General features: G+C 52.8%; 1 protein-coding gene across 1 annotated transcript; it reads right to left on the bottom strand.

The window, feature by feature from the left end:
- Positions 1-10,980: 10,980 nt before the first annotated feature.
- LOC137344321 (hepatitis A virus cellular receptor 1-like) lies at positions 10,981-11,769 on the bottom strand. The gene has a single exon (XM_068007183.1). The coding sequence runs from the start codon at positions 11,767-11,769 to the stop codon at positions 10,981-10,983; it is 789 nt and encodes a 262-aa protein (XP_067863284.1).
- Between the last annotated feature and the right edge of the window lie 3,530 nt (positions 11,770-15,299).

Below are 15,299 nucleotides of genomic sequence, written 5' to 3'. Positions count from 1 at the left end.
GGATCAGAGGGAGAGGGAGACTATGGCATGGGTGGGGGGGCGTCAGGGAGAGAGGCCGACTGGGGAATGGGAGATCAGAGGGAGAGGGACACTATGGTATGGGGGATCAGGGAGAGAGGGCGATTAGGGAATGGGGGATCAGAGGGAGAGGAAGAATATGGTACGAGGGGGTCAGGGAGAGATAGTGACTGGGGAACGGGGGCTCAGGGGGAGAGATAGAGTCTGGAGAATGGGGGCTCGGGGGGAGAGAAAGAGACTGGGGAAGCGGGGGTTCACGGCGAGAGATAGAGACTGGAGAATGAGGGCTCGGGGAAGAGATCGAGACTGGGGTCCAGGGGCTCGGGGGGAGAGATAGAAACTGGGGAACGGGGGCTCAGTGGGAGATAGAGAGACTGGGGAATGGGGGCTCGGTTCGAGAGATAGAGACTGGGGAACAGGGGCTCCGAGAGATAGAGACTGGGGAACGGGGGCTCAGGGGGAGAGGTAGAGACTGGGGAAGAGGGGCTCGGGGAGGGGGGGGAGAGATAGAGACTGGAGAATGGGGGCTCAGGGGGAGACATCGAGACTGGGGAACGAGGGCTCGGTGGAAGAGATAGAGACTGCGGAATGGGGGCTGCTGGGAGAGAAAGAGACTGGGGAACGGGGGCTCAGTGGGAGAGATAGAGACTGGGAACGGGGCTCGGGTAGAAATAGAGACTGGGGAACGGGTGCTCGGAGGAGAGAGATAGAGACTGGGAACTGTGCTCAGGGGTAGAGATAGAGTCTGAGGAACGGGGGCTTGGGGGAGAGATAGAATCTGTGGAATGGGGACTCAGAGGGATAGATAGCGACTGGGGAATCGGGACTCGGGTTTGAGGGTGACTCGGGAATGATGGCTCGGTGCGAGGGAGATGGGGGAATGGAGGTTTGGTGAGGAGATGTTGATGGGGCTGGGGGGTCGGGGCGGAGTGATGGGTAACGGGGGGTTTGGGTGAGAAATGGTGACTGAGGATTGGATGATCTGGGTACAGGTGTAAACTGAGGAATGGGGGCACGGGGTATAAATGTAGCCCGGGGAATGTAGTGCTCGGGGAAAGTTGGTGACTGGGGAATGGGCGTTCATGGAGCGAGATAGAAAATGGGATCGGGTGGAGAGTGAGACTCGGGAATCGGGGCTCGGGGGGTGAGATGGAGGCTGGGGAATGGGAGATCGGGAGGAGAGAGAGAGAGAGACTTGAGGATGGAGGCTCTGGGGAGAGATGGGGTGTCCGGAGGAGGGACGGAGACTGAGGAATGAAAGATCTGGGGAGAGATGTTGATTGAGGAATAAGGGCACGGGGAATAAAATGGAGTCTGGGAATTGGGGACTCGGAGGGAAGAGATGGAGTATGGGGCATTGGGACTGGGGGAGAGAGGGTGACTGGGGAATGGGGGATCAGAGGGAGAGGGAGACTATGGTATGGGTCGTCAGGGCGAGAGGGCGACTGTGGAATGGGGGATCAGAGGGAGAGGGAGACTATGGTATGGGGGGTCAGGGCGAGAGGGCGACTGTGGAATGGGGGTTCAGAGGGAGAGCGAGAATATGGTATGGGGGATCAGGGAGAGAGGGCGACTGGGGAATGGGGGATCAGAGGGAGAGGGAGACTGTGGTATGGGGGATCAGGGAGAGAGGGCGATTGGGGAATGGGGGATCAGAGGGAGAGGGAGAGGGAGACTGTGGTATTGGGGATCAGGGAGAGAGGGCGACTAGGGAATGGGGGATCAGAGGGAGAGGAAGAATATGGTATGGGGGGGGTCAGGGAGAGATAGTGACTGGGGAATGTGGGCTCAGGGGGAGAGATAGAGACTGGAGAATGGGGGCTCGGGGAAGAGATAGAGACTGGGGTCCAGGGGCTCGGGGGAGAGATAGAAACTGGGGAACGGGGGCTCGGGGGAGCGATAGTGACTGTGGAACGGGGGCTCAGTGGGAGATAGAGAGACTGGGGAACAGGGTCTCGGGGCGAGAGATAGAGACTGGGGAACAGGGGCTCGGGTGGAGAGATAGAGACTGGGGAATGGGGGCTCATGGAGAGAGATAGAGACTGGGGAACGGGGGCTCGGAGGGAAAGATATTGACTGGGGAATGGGGGCTCGGGGAAGAGATAGAGAGTGGGGAACGGGGGCTCAGGGGGAGAGATAGAGACTGGAGAGTGGGGGCTCGGGGGGAGAGATAGAGACTGGGGAACGGGGACTCGGTTCGAGAGATAGAGACTGGGGAACAGGGGCTCGGGGGGAGAGATAGAGGCTGGGGAACAGGGGCTCGGGGGGAGAGATAGAGACTGGGGAATGGGGGCTCGGGGGGAGAGATAGAGACTGGGGAATGGGGGCTCGGGGAGGGGGGTAGAGATAGAGACTGGAGAATGGGGGCTCAGGGGGAGAGATAGAGACTGGAGAACGGGGACTCGGGGGGAGACATCGAGACTGGGGAATGGGGGCTGGGGGAGAGAAAGAGACTGGGGAACGGGGGCTCAGTGGGAGAGATAGAGACTGGGAACGGGGCCTCGGAGGAGAGAGATCGAGACTGGGCACGGTGCTCAGGTGTCGAGATAGAGACTGAGGAACGGGGGCTTGGGGGAGAGATAGAGACTGTGGATTGGGGGCTCAGAGGGATAGATAGCGACTGGGGAATCGGGACTCGGGTTTGAGGGTGACTCGGGAATAATGGCTTGGTGCGAGGGAGATGGGGGAATGGGGGTTTGGTGAAGAGATGGTGATGGGGCTGGGGGGTCGGGGCGGAGTGATGGGTAACGGGTGATTTGGGGGAGAAATCGTGACTGAGGATTGGATGATCTGGGTACAGGTGTAAACTGAGGAATGGGGGCACGGGGTATAAATGTAGCCCGGGGAAAGTGGTGCTCGGGGAAAGTTGGTGACTGGGGAATGGGCGTTCATAGAGCGAGATAGAAAATGGGATCGGGTGGAGAGTGAGACTCGGGAATAGGGGCTCGGGGGGTGAGATGGAGGCTGGGGAATGGGAGATCAGAGGGAGAGGGAGACTATGGTATGGGGGGGGGCGTCAGGGAGAGAGGCCGACTGGGGAATGGGGTTCAGAGGGAGACGGAGACTATGGTATGGGGGATCAGGGAGAGAGGGCGACTGGGGAATGGGGGATCAGAGCGAGACTATGGTATGGGGGGGTCAGGGAGAGAGGCCGACTGGGGAATGGGGGATCAGAGGGATAGGAAGATTATGGTATGAGGGTCAGGGAGAGATGGAGACTGGGAAAGGGGAGATCAGAGGGAGAGGGAGACTATGGTATGGGAGGTCAGGGAGAGGTGGAGACTGGGAAATGGGGCTCGGTGGAGAAGATACTGGCGAATGCGAGCTCCGGGAGAGAGGGAGACAAGGGAATAGGGGCTTGGGAGAGGGAGACTTGGAAATGGGGGTTCGGTCAGAGGGAGAATTGGAAATGAGGGTTCGGGGAAAGAAGGCCACTGGAGAGAGGGAGACTTGGGAAAGGGCCTCAGGGGCAAATGTGAGACTGGCGAATGGGGCTTGTGGATAGATGGAGACTGGGGAATGGGGGATCGGGTAGAGATAGAGATTGGGGAATGGGGGATCAGGTAGAGATGGAGACTGGGGAATGGGAGCATCGTGGGAGGGGGTGATGTGCACTAAGGAATGGAGGCTCGGAGGAGAGATTGAGATGGGGGCTCGGGGACTGAGATGCGGAATTATGGTTCTGGGATGGGGAGACTAGGGAATGTGGCTCGGGGCTAATGTGAGACGGGGGAAAGGGGGCTCGGGTGAGAGGGGGATTAGGGAACGTGGGCTCTTGGGGAGAGATGGAGACTGGAGAACAGGGATTCGGTCGGAGGAGGAGATTGGGGAATGGGGACCCTGGGAGAGAGGGAGATAGGGTATGGGGCCAGGTTAGAAGGGGACTGGGGAATGGGAACTCGGGTCAGGCGGAAACGGAGCAATCAGGGCTCAGGGTAGAGACGTGTTCTGGGGAATAGGGGCTCAGGGAGAGAGGGGGACTGGGGAATGGGGGCTCGGAGAGAGAGATGGAGATGAGAGTGGGGGCTCGGAGGAGAGATGGAGATGAGACTGGGGGCTCGAGGGAGAGATGGAGCCTGGGGAATGGGAGCTCAGGGGGAGAAATGGTGACGGAAGAATGGAAGCCTGAAAAGAGATGTAACCTGAGGAATAGGAGTACGGGAATAAACGGATACTGGCGAATGGGGGCCCGGAGGGAAGAAATGGAGTCTGGGGAATGTGGGCTTGGGGATCGAGGGAGACTGGGGAATGGGGCGTCAGGATGAGAGGGAAACTAAGGAAAGGGAGCTGAGGAGAGCGAGACTGGGGGCTCAGGTCAGAGGGAAACTGAGGAATGGGGGATGAGGAGAGGGACACTAGGGAATGGGGTCTCGGGGACAGAGGGAGACAGGGGAATGGGGTCGCGGAGAGAGAGGGAGACAGGGGAATGGGATCTCGGGGAGAGAGGGAGACAGGGGAATGGGGTCTCGGGGAGAGAGGGAGACAGGGGAATGGGATCTCGGGGAGAGAGGGAGACAGGGGAATGGGATCTCGGGGAGAGAGAGAGACAGGGGAATGGGATCTCAGGGAGAGAGGGAGACAGGGGAATGGGATCTCAGGGAGAGAGGGAGACAGGGAAATGGATGCTTGGAGTCAAAGTGAGACTGGGGTATAAGGGGCTCGTGGAGAGATGGAGAATGAGGAATGGGGGATTGGGTAGAGATGGAGATTGAGGAATGGCAGCTCCGGGAGGGAGGGATGGAGACTGGGGAATGGGGGCTCAGGATGCGAGGGGGACAAGCGAATGTGGGCTTTTGTGGAGAGATACAGACTGGGGAATGGGGGCTCAGGATGCGAGGGGGACAAGCGAATGTGGGCTTTTGTGGAGAGATACAGACTGGGGAATTGGGGCTCGGGAGAGAGGAGGGGTATGGGGAATGGGGGTTTGGAGAAAGAGGGGGACTGGAGAATGGGGGCACGGGGGAGTGAGGGGGACTAGGGAATGGGGGCTTGGGGAGCGAGGTAGTCTGGGGAATGGGGGCTCGGGCAGAGATGGAGACTGGGGAATGGGAGCTAGGTTAGACAGTGACTGGGGAATGGAGGCTTGGGGAAAGAGGGGGACAGGTGAATGGGGGCTCAGGGAGGGAGGGAGGTAGACTGGGGAATAGGCCTCGGGGAAAGAGGGGGACTGGGGAATGGGGACTCAGGGGAAGGGAAACTGGGGAATTGGGGCTCGGGGAAAAAGGGTCTGGGGAGAGATGGAGGCTGGGGAATGGGGGCTTGGGGAATGAGTGAGACTGGGTATGGGGACTCAGGGAGAAGTGGAGACTGGAGAATGGGGCATGGGTATAGAGAGGGAGACTGGAGAATGGGGGCTTGGGGAAGAGACAGAGACTGGGGAATGTGGTGCTCAGGGGATAAATGGAGAATGGAGAATGGCGACTCCGACCGATGGAGACTGGGGAATGGGGGCTTAGGGGAGAGAGATGGAGAATGGGGACTTGGGGAGTGAGGGAGCCTGTGGATGGGGGGATTAGAGGATGGGGCTCGGAGGGAGAGAGGGAAACTAGGAAATGGGGGCTCAGTGGGTGAGATGGATACCGGGGAATGGGGGCTCGAGAAGAGATAGAGATTGGGGAATGGGCACTGCGGAGAGATGGAGGCTCTGGAGAGAGAGGTAGACTGAGGAATGGGGGCATGAGGGATAAATGGGGAATGTTCAGCTTGGGGAGAGGGAGACTGGGCAATGGGGAATCTGAGGATGGGGGGTCAGGGAGAATAGGGGACTGGAGGTAGGGGGAGAGTAGGGGACTGGGGGTTGGCGGACAGAAGGGGATGAGAATAGTGGAGAGAAGGGGCCTGGGGAATGGGGGCTCTGGGGGTGAGATGGAGACTGGGGAATGGGGCTCAGGGAACGAGGGAGATGAGGGATCAGTGGATGGGAGGTTGGGGGAGAGAATGGGACTGGCGGTCAGGGATTAGGGCTCAAGCAAGGGGGAGAATGGGGAATGAGGTGGGCGTTGGTACCAGCATTTCCTGCAGAGCTGGGAGTGGCAGCAACAAGGCAGTGAGTGGGAGTGGCGCTGATCGAGGAGCAGCAGTAAAGGGGCGAGTGAAACCTGGGGTCCTTATTGTGGGTAAATAATGAAAGATTGTTTCCACTGGTGGTCGAATGGGGAACAAGGGAACAGAAACCAACAATTCTCACTGGAAGAACCAAGGGGGGGAGGGGTGGAAGGTTCTTGAATTTCACACATGTGGCGATTGAGGTGGAGAGTAAAACTTCATTCAAAAGGGAAGGGGATAAATATTTAAAAAGGAGGATTGTCTATCTTAATCTTGCTTTGTAACCATGCCTATGTAATGCAAGTTTCCCTGTGTCCAATTGTGTGCGTGATTGGGCTGCTGCTTCAGACCCGAGCCCATCACTTACACTTCCTTTTGTTCTTCTTTTCTCTTTACCCCTCCAAGACCCCTCTCTCCGGTCGCCATGCCTCCTTTCATTTCTCCCCCCAGATCCCTACCCCAACCCTTCAGCACTCCTCGACCTTCCTACTCTCCTGCCGCCGTCCCAGGCTTGATTCCCTCTTAGATAAGTCCACAGCTTCCCTCCGTGCGTCCCTTGCCATCCTCTGAAGGGCCCATCGAGGTACTCGACGTTCCCTCCTTACGAGCAGCAACCCAACTGCCCCATGGTACTACTCACCGACCTTCCCGTCCATCACACCCACTAGTCGTGCCAACCTCCTTCCCGTCCCACTCACCCCTCCCAGTGCTGACCCTGTGGTCTCTGCCAGCGGATCAGCTCTCACCGTCCCTCTCCGCATCTCCCTCCAGAATGTCCGTTCACTTGTGAACAAGGTCCTTGCCATCCCATGAGCTCATCGTTGATGATTGCATCGACATCATGGCCTTGACAGAAACCTGGCTGACGGGTGATGACACCTTCCCCCTTAATGAAGCCTCTCCCCCCGACTATATCTTCCACCACGTGCCCCGCCCAGACCGCCGCGGTGGCAGTGTGGCTCTTATCACCAAATCACACCTTGGTCTGTCCTCTGACACCTTCTGCTCCTTTGAGCATCTCACCTCGTTCCACCCCTCTCACCTCTCTAAAATCCTCGTTCTCTGCCGCCCACCCAAGTACCACGCAAGTTTCTCACCGAGATCTTCACCACTTTCCTCCCTCAGCCTCTGCACCGAGCGACTTCTCATCCTCAGTGATTTCAACCTCCATCTCAACTCATCATGTTCTCTCTCCTCTGAGTTCACTGCCCTCCTATCCTCCCTTAATAGCTCCCTCCATATAAACCCCCCTACCCATATTTATGGCCACCCCCTCGACCGTGCCATCTCACGTGGCCTCTCTACTCCCATCGTGTCAATTACGGATAAGGCCATCTCTGATCACTTCCTTGTATCCCTCTCCACCCACATCCCCCTTCCCCCTCCCACCCCCACTTCCTTCTGTGTCCACCCTGGAAAAAACTCACCCCCAGGGTCACTTATAACGGCACTTTCAAATTCCTGACTGTCTAGTCTTTGGCCCTCCATTCACCACGACATTTCTGCAGCTACCGACCTGCTCCATCACACCCTCACCTCCACCTTTGATGCCCTTGTCCCCATTAAAACCATTATTCTCTCTCACCCTGGTCGTGCCCCCTGGTTTGGCTCTCATCTCCGCACCCTTAAATCCAAGGAATGCAGACTTGAACATTTATGGCGGACAACTGGTTTAGCCATTCAGGGCCAGATCTGGCTGGACCACATACAGCACTATCGGGTCCTGCTCTCCTCTTCCGAAACTGCTCACTATTCCAGGATCATCCTGGAATGCAAAGATAACCCCCGGATTCTCTTCTCCACTACAAGCCGTCTTCTGAAACCCCTCTCCCCTGACCCCTCCAACCTCACCTCCAACGAAAAGTGCAGAGAACTCATGGATTTTTTTGTTGCTAAGATCCGTTCAGCTGCCTCTGCTGCTTCCCTCCCTTCCCCTAGCCCACCGAGCCAAACCTCTCCTACGGTTCCCCCTGCCCTAGCCCTGAACTCGCACCTTTCTCTAGTTTCTCTCCTATCTCCCCTCATGCCCTCTCCGAGCTCATCTTCACAATAAGACCCACCTCCTGCTCCCTCGACCCTATTCCCACCAAACTGCTGACCACCCAACTTCCCATCCTGGCCCCCATGTTAGCTGATATTGTTAACGGTTCCCTCAGGTACTGTCCCCTTCCCTTTCAAAACTGCCGTCATCAACCCCTTCCTCAAGAAACCTACCTTTGACCCTGCTGTCCTTGCAAACTACCGCCCCATCTCCAACCTCCCTTTCCTCTCCAAAGTCCTTGAACGTGTTCAAAAGCAAAATACTGCGGATGATGGAAATCTGAAATAAAACAAAAAATGCTGGAACCACTCAGCAAGTCAGGCAGCATCTGTGGCAAAAGAAACGGAGTTAACGTTTCAGGTCGATGACCTTTCGTCATTGGCAGCCGTGCCTTCAGCTGCCTAGGCCCTAACCTCTGGAATTCCCTCGCTGAACCTTTCCACCTCTCTCTCCTTTAAGACGTTCCTTAAAACTTACTTTGACCAAGCTTTTGGTCACCTGTCCTAATATCTCCTTATGTGGCTCGGTGTCAAATCGTGGGATGTTTTACTATGTTAAAGGCGCTATAGAAATGCAAGTTATGTTTATTGTGTAGGTTTTTTTTGCAAGGCTTTATTATTTAAAGTATTTTCTCTGTCAGAGTATGCTGGCAGCGACCAACCAGTGCAGATGTTTGTCAGACTGATCGCACCAGCTGGCCCGACAATCTGCACATTCATTGCTGCGGCTGCGGCCCCCTTGGCGGGGTGGGTGGGTGATGCAGAGAGGGGCCTCCCAGGCCCGGAGGCTGCAGGCCGCAAAGTCCCGTCCGCTTCGGTCGACGCTGCTGCCGAAGGGCGGTGAGGGAGAATCATTGCACATCTCCTCCCCAACCCCCCGCCTTTCCTGGCAGGCTTCCGGAACCATTCTCACAGCTGCGTTGCGGTGACGGGCTGTGATTTCCGCGGCTCCGCACCGCCTGTGTTGTTTCACAGCTGCCGGGCGCCATATTTGATACAGGCAGACAGACCCAGCGAGCAAAAATAGGGCCAGATGCTGAGGGGGATAAACAATAAATATAATCGCGACTGTTCTCTAATCGCAGAGCTGCCTCTCCGCGGGGGAGGGGTGTAAGGAATTAGATGTGAGATTAGTTACATGACATATTATAAACCCACTTAAACACAAGAAGTGAGCTTAATTTCCAGAATGTAACATTTAAATAGACCACATTTTATAATTATAGCAATTATTGTCTCTCCTGATGATTGAGACGTGTCAAGCTTGTAGTTAACGCCTTGTGTACATTAATTTTAATTGATATGAACTTTAGTTCCTTGTTTCTGTAGTTATTTTGCATTTATTTATTTAAGTAGTAGATACTTCTGGGAGCAACATAAAGTTTTAAAATGCTTGTAAATTTCAGCCCCTGGCTCATTCTGCCAGGAAAAGTCACACTGTCAGGAAATGTCACATTGCCTGGGACAGTCTCACTTTCACGGATTGTCACACTGTCAGCAACAGTCACATTGTCAAAGACAGTCACACTGTCAGGAATGGTCACACTTTCAGGGACAGTCACACTGTCAGGAACGGTCACATTGTCAGGAACGGTCACACGTTCAGGGACACTCACACTGTCAGGATCGGTGACACTTTCAGGGACAGTCACACTGTCAGGAACGTTCACATTGTCAGGAACGGTCACAATGTCAGGGATGGTCACACTGTCAGGAACAGTCACACTGTCAGGCACACTCACACTGTCAAGATCGGTGACACTTTCAGGGACAGTTACACTGTCAGGAATGGTCACATTGTCCGGGACAGTCACACTGTAAGGGACAGTCATAGTGTCAGGAAATGTCACAATGGCAGAGATAGTCATGCTGTCAGGGACAGTGACACTTTCAGGAACAGCCACACTATCACGAACAGTTACACTTTCGGGGACAGTCGCATTGTCAGGAACACTCACAATGTCAGGAACAGGCACAATGTCAGGGACAGTCACACTGTCAGGAACAGTCACATTGTCAGGGATGGTCATTTGGTCAAGGACAGCCACACTGTCAGGAACAGTCACATTGTCAGGAACTGTCACAATGTCAGGAATGGTCACACTGTCAGGAACTGTCACAATGTCAGGAACAGTCACATTGTCTGGGAAAGTCACACTGTCAGGGACAGTCACATTGTCAGGAACTGTCACAATGTCAGGAATGGTCACACTGTCAGGAACTGTCACAATGTCAGGAACAGTCACATTGTCTGGGAAAGTCACACTGTCAGGGACAGTCACATTGCCAGAGACAGTCACACTGTCAGGAATGGTCACACTGTCAGGAACAGTCATACTGTCAGAAAATGTCATTCTGTGAGGGACAATTTCACTGTCAGTAAAGGTTACACTGTCAGCTACAGTCACACTGTGAGTAAAGGTCACATTATCAGGAACAGTAATACTGTTCGGGACACCTGCACTGTCAGGGACAGTCATCATATCAGGGACCGTCATACTGTAAGGGAATGTCACTCTGTGAGTGACAGTCAATGTGTGAAGGACATTCATTCTGTGACAGACAGTCTCACTGTCAAGGACAGACACACTGTTAGGAATGGCCACATTGTCAGGGATGGTCATGCTGTATGGGACAGTCACACTCAGGGTAGGTCAAACTGTGATTGCCAGCCTCACTGTCAGTAAAGGTCAAATTATCAGGAACACACACAACGTCAGGGACAGTCACAATGTCAGGAACAGTCACAATGTCAGAGATTGTCATATGGTCAGGGACATTCATACTGTCAGTAAAGGTCACATTATCAGGGACACTCACATTGTCAGAGATAGTCACACTGTTAGCAACACCCACATTGTCAGGGATGGTCACACTTTAAGGGACAGTCACAATGTCAGGAACAGCCACACTGTCAGGAACTGTCACATTGTCAGGAACAGGTACACTGTCAGTGACAGTTATACTGAGAGGAAAGGTCACATCGTTAGGAACAGTCACAATGTCAGGAACAGTCATGCTCTCAGGGCTGGTCATGCTGTCAGGAAGAGTCAAACTGTCAGGGACAGTCACACTGTCAGGAACAGTCACACTTTCAGGGACAGTCACACTGTGAGTGACAGTCACACTGTCAGTAAAGGTCACATCGTCAGGAACAGTCACACTGTCAGGAACAGTCATGTTATCAGGGAAGTTTACACTGTCAGTAAAGTTCACATTGTCAGGAACAGTAACACTGTCAGGAAGAGTCACACTATCAGGTACTGTCATGATCTCCTTGAAAGTTGCACTGTGAGTAACAGTCATACTGTCAGTAAAGATCACATTGTCAGGAACAGTCACACTGTCAGGAACAGTCATATCATCAGGGAAGGTCACACAGTCAGTAAAGGTCACGTTGTCAGGAACAGTCACACTCTCAGGGACAGTCACATTGTCAGGAAAGATCTTGTTGTCAGGAACAGTCACACCATCAGGTTCAGTCGCAATCTCAGGGACAGTCACACTCTGAGTGACAGTCACACTGTCAGTAAAGATCACGTTGTCAGGAACAGTCACACTATCAGGGACAGTCACACTATCAGGGACCGTCACATTGTGAGTGACAGTCACACAGTCAGGAACAGTCACACTGCCAGGAACAGTCACAATGTCAGGGACAGTCATCTTATCAGGGTCAGTCGCACTGACATGGAATTTCACTCTGTGTGTGACATTCGATCTGTCAGGTACAGTCACACTTTGAGTGAAGTCAATCTGTGAGGGACAGTCTCACTGTCAGGAACAGTCTGACAGTCAGAAACAGTCAGAATATCAGGAAGAGTCATATTCTGAGGGACAGTCCCCTTGACAGGGACAATTACACTGTCAGTGACAGTTACACTGTGAGGAAAGGTCACATTGTCAGGAACCATCAAACTGTCAGTGACAGTCGCACTGTCAGGAACAGTCACACTGTCAGGGACAGTCACATTGTCAGGAGAGATCACACAGCCAGGAACAGTTGCACTCAAGGACAGTCACACTGTCAGGAAATCTCACAGTGTCAGGAACAGTCACACTGACGGGGCAGTCACACTGTCAGGAAAGGTCACTTTGTCAGGAACAGTCACACTATCAGGAACAGTCACAATCTCAGGTACAGTCACACTGTGAGTGACAGATCACATTGTCAGTAACAGTCACATCATCAGGGAAGGTTACACTGTCAGTAAAGGTCACATTGTCAGGAATAGCCACTCTGCCAGGGACAGTCATCTTGTCAGGGTGGGTCGCACTGTCTGGGAATTTTACTCTGTGTGTGACAGTCATTGTGTGAGGGAGAATCTTACTGTCTGACTGTTCCTGACAGTAAGGAACAGTCAGGAACAGTCAGACAGTCAGAATCAGTCAGAATGTCAGGAACAGTCACATTATCGAGAACAGTTGCACTCTCAGGGACAGTCACACTGTGAGAGACAGTCACACTGTCAGTAAAAGTCACATTGTCAGGAAAAGTCACATTATCAGAGACAGTCACACTGTCAGGGATAATCACATTTTCAGGTAAGGTCACACTGTCTGGAACAGTCACACTATCAGGAACAGTCACACTGTCAGGAACAGTCACATTGTCTGGAACAATCACAATTTCAGGAACTGTCACACTGTCAGGAACAGTCACATTGTCAGAGACAGTCACACTATCAGGAACAGTCGCAATGTCAGGATCAGTCACAATGTCAGGAACAGTCACACTGTTAGGGATGATCATCCTGTCAGGAACAGTCACATTGTCAGGAATGGCCACACTGTCAGGGACGGTCATAATGTCAGGAGCAGTCACATTGACAGGAACAGTCACACTGTCAGGGACAATCATGCTGTCAGGTACAGTCACAATGTCAGGAACAGTCACAATCTCAGGGATGGTCATGCTGTCAGGAACAGTCACAGTGCCTGGGACAGTCACATTGTCAGATATGGTCACAATGTCAGGAAATGTCATTCTGTGACAGACAATCTCACTGTCAGTAAAGGTCACACTGTCAGCTACAATGTGGTCTTTACTGACAGTGTGACCGTCACTCACAGTGTGACTGTCCCTGAGTTTGCGACTGTTCCTTACAGTGTGACTTCCTGACAATGTGATCTTTCCTGAAAGTGTGACTGTCCCTGAGTGTGTTACTGTTCCTGATCGTGTGACTGTGAGTGAAGGTCACATTATCAGGAACAGTAACACTGTCAGGACATTTACACTGTCATGGACAGTCAACTTGTCAGGGACAGTCACACTCTAAGGGAATGTCACTCTGTGAGTGACAGTCAATGTGTGAGGGACATTCATTCTGTGATGGACAGTCTCACTCTCAGGGACAGTCACCCAGTCAGGAACAGTCATACTGTCAGTGACAGTCACATTGTCAGGGAAAGTCACACTGTCAGGATATATCACATTGTTAGGAACAGTAACATTGTCAGGGACAGTCACACTGTCAGGAAAGGTCACATTGTCAGGAACAGTCACACGATCAGGAACAGTAACACACTCAGGGACAGTCACACTTTCAGGAAAGATCACATTGTCAGGAAGTCACACTGCAAGGAACAGTCGCAAACTCAGGGACAGTCACACTGTGAGCGACGGTCACACTGTCAGTAAAGGCCACATTGTCAGGAATAGTCACACTGTCAGGAACAGTCATATCATCAGGGAAGGTCACACAGTCAGTAAAGGTCACGTTGTCAGGAACAGAAACACTCTCAGGGACTGTCACACTATCAGGAAAGGTCTTATTGTCAGGAACAGTCATACTATCAGGAACAGTGACACTTTCAGGGACAGTCACACTGTGAGTGACAGTGACACTGTCAGTAAAGATCACATTGTCAGTAACACTCACAATGTCAGGAACAGTCGCATCATCAGGGAAGGTTACACTGTCAATAAAGGTCAATTTGTCAGGAACAGTCACACAGTCAGTAAAGGTCACATTGTCAGGAACAGTCACTCTGTCAAGAACAGTCACACGATGAGGAACAGTCATACTTTCAGGGACAGTCACACGTGAGTGATGCTCACACTGTCAGGAACTGTCACATTGTCAGGAACAGTCACAATGTCAGAGACAGTCACACTGTCAGGAACAGACACACTGTCAGAGCACTATCAGGAACAGTCACGATGTCAGGAACAGTCACACTCTCAGAGACAATCACGCTGTCAGGAACAGTCACAATGTCAGGTATGGTCATGCTGTCAGGAACAGTCACACTGTCTGGGACACTCACATTGTCAGATACAGTCACAATGTCAGGAAATGTCATTCTGTGAGGGACAGTCTCACTGTCAGGAAAGGTCACATTGTCAGGGACAGTCACTCTGTCAGAGAATGTCATTCTGTGAGGGACAATCTCACTGTCAGTAAAGGTCACACTGTCAATTACAGTCACACTGTGAGTGAAGGTCACATTGTCAGGAACGGTAACACTGTCGGGACATTTACACTGCCAGGACAGTCATCTTGTCAGGGACAGTCACACTCTAAGGGAATGTCACTCTGTGAGCAACAGTCAATGTGTGAGGGACATTCATTCTGTGATGGACAGTCACACTATCAGGGACAGTCACCCAGTCAGGAACAGTCACGCTGTCAGTGACAGTCACTCTTGCAGGGACAGTCACATTGTCAGTGAAAGTCACACTGCCAAGATATATCACATTGTTAGGAACAGTAACATTGTCAGGAAAAATCACACTGTAAGGAACAGTCACAATCTCAGGGACAGTCACACTGTGAGTGACAGTCACACTGTCAATGAAGACCACATTGTCAGGAACAGTCACACTTTCCGGAACAGTTACAATGTCATGGACAGTCATTTTGTCAGCGACAGTTGCACTGTCAAGGACTTTCACTCTGTGAGTGGCAGTCAACCTGTGTGGGACAGTTATTCTGTGAGTGACAGTCTCACATTTAGGAACAGTCATACTGTTAGAGACAATCATACTGTCAGGAACAGTCACAATGTCAGGGCTGGTCATGCTGTCAGGAAGAGTCACACTGTTAGGGACAGTCACATGTCAGGAAAGGTCACTTTGTCAGGAACAGTCACACTCTCAGGGACAGTCACACTGTCAGTAAAGTTCACATTGTTAGGAACAGTAACACTGTCAGGAAGAGTCACACTATTAGGACAGTCTCGCTCTCAGGGAA

This window comes from Heptranchias perlo, chromosome 27 (assembly GCF_035084215.1).
Source record: "Heptranchias perlo isolate sHepPer1 chromosome 27, sHepPer1.hap1, whole genome shotgun sequence".
NCBI classification, from domain to species: Eukaryota; Metazoa; Chordata; class Chondrichthyes; order Hexanchiformes; family Hexanchidae; genus Heptranchias; species Heptranchias perlo.
This window is presented reverse-complemented; position numbering and strand designations above follow the sequence as displayed.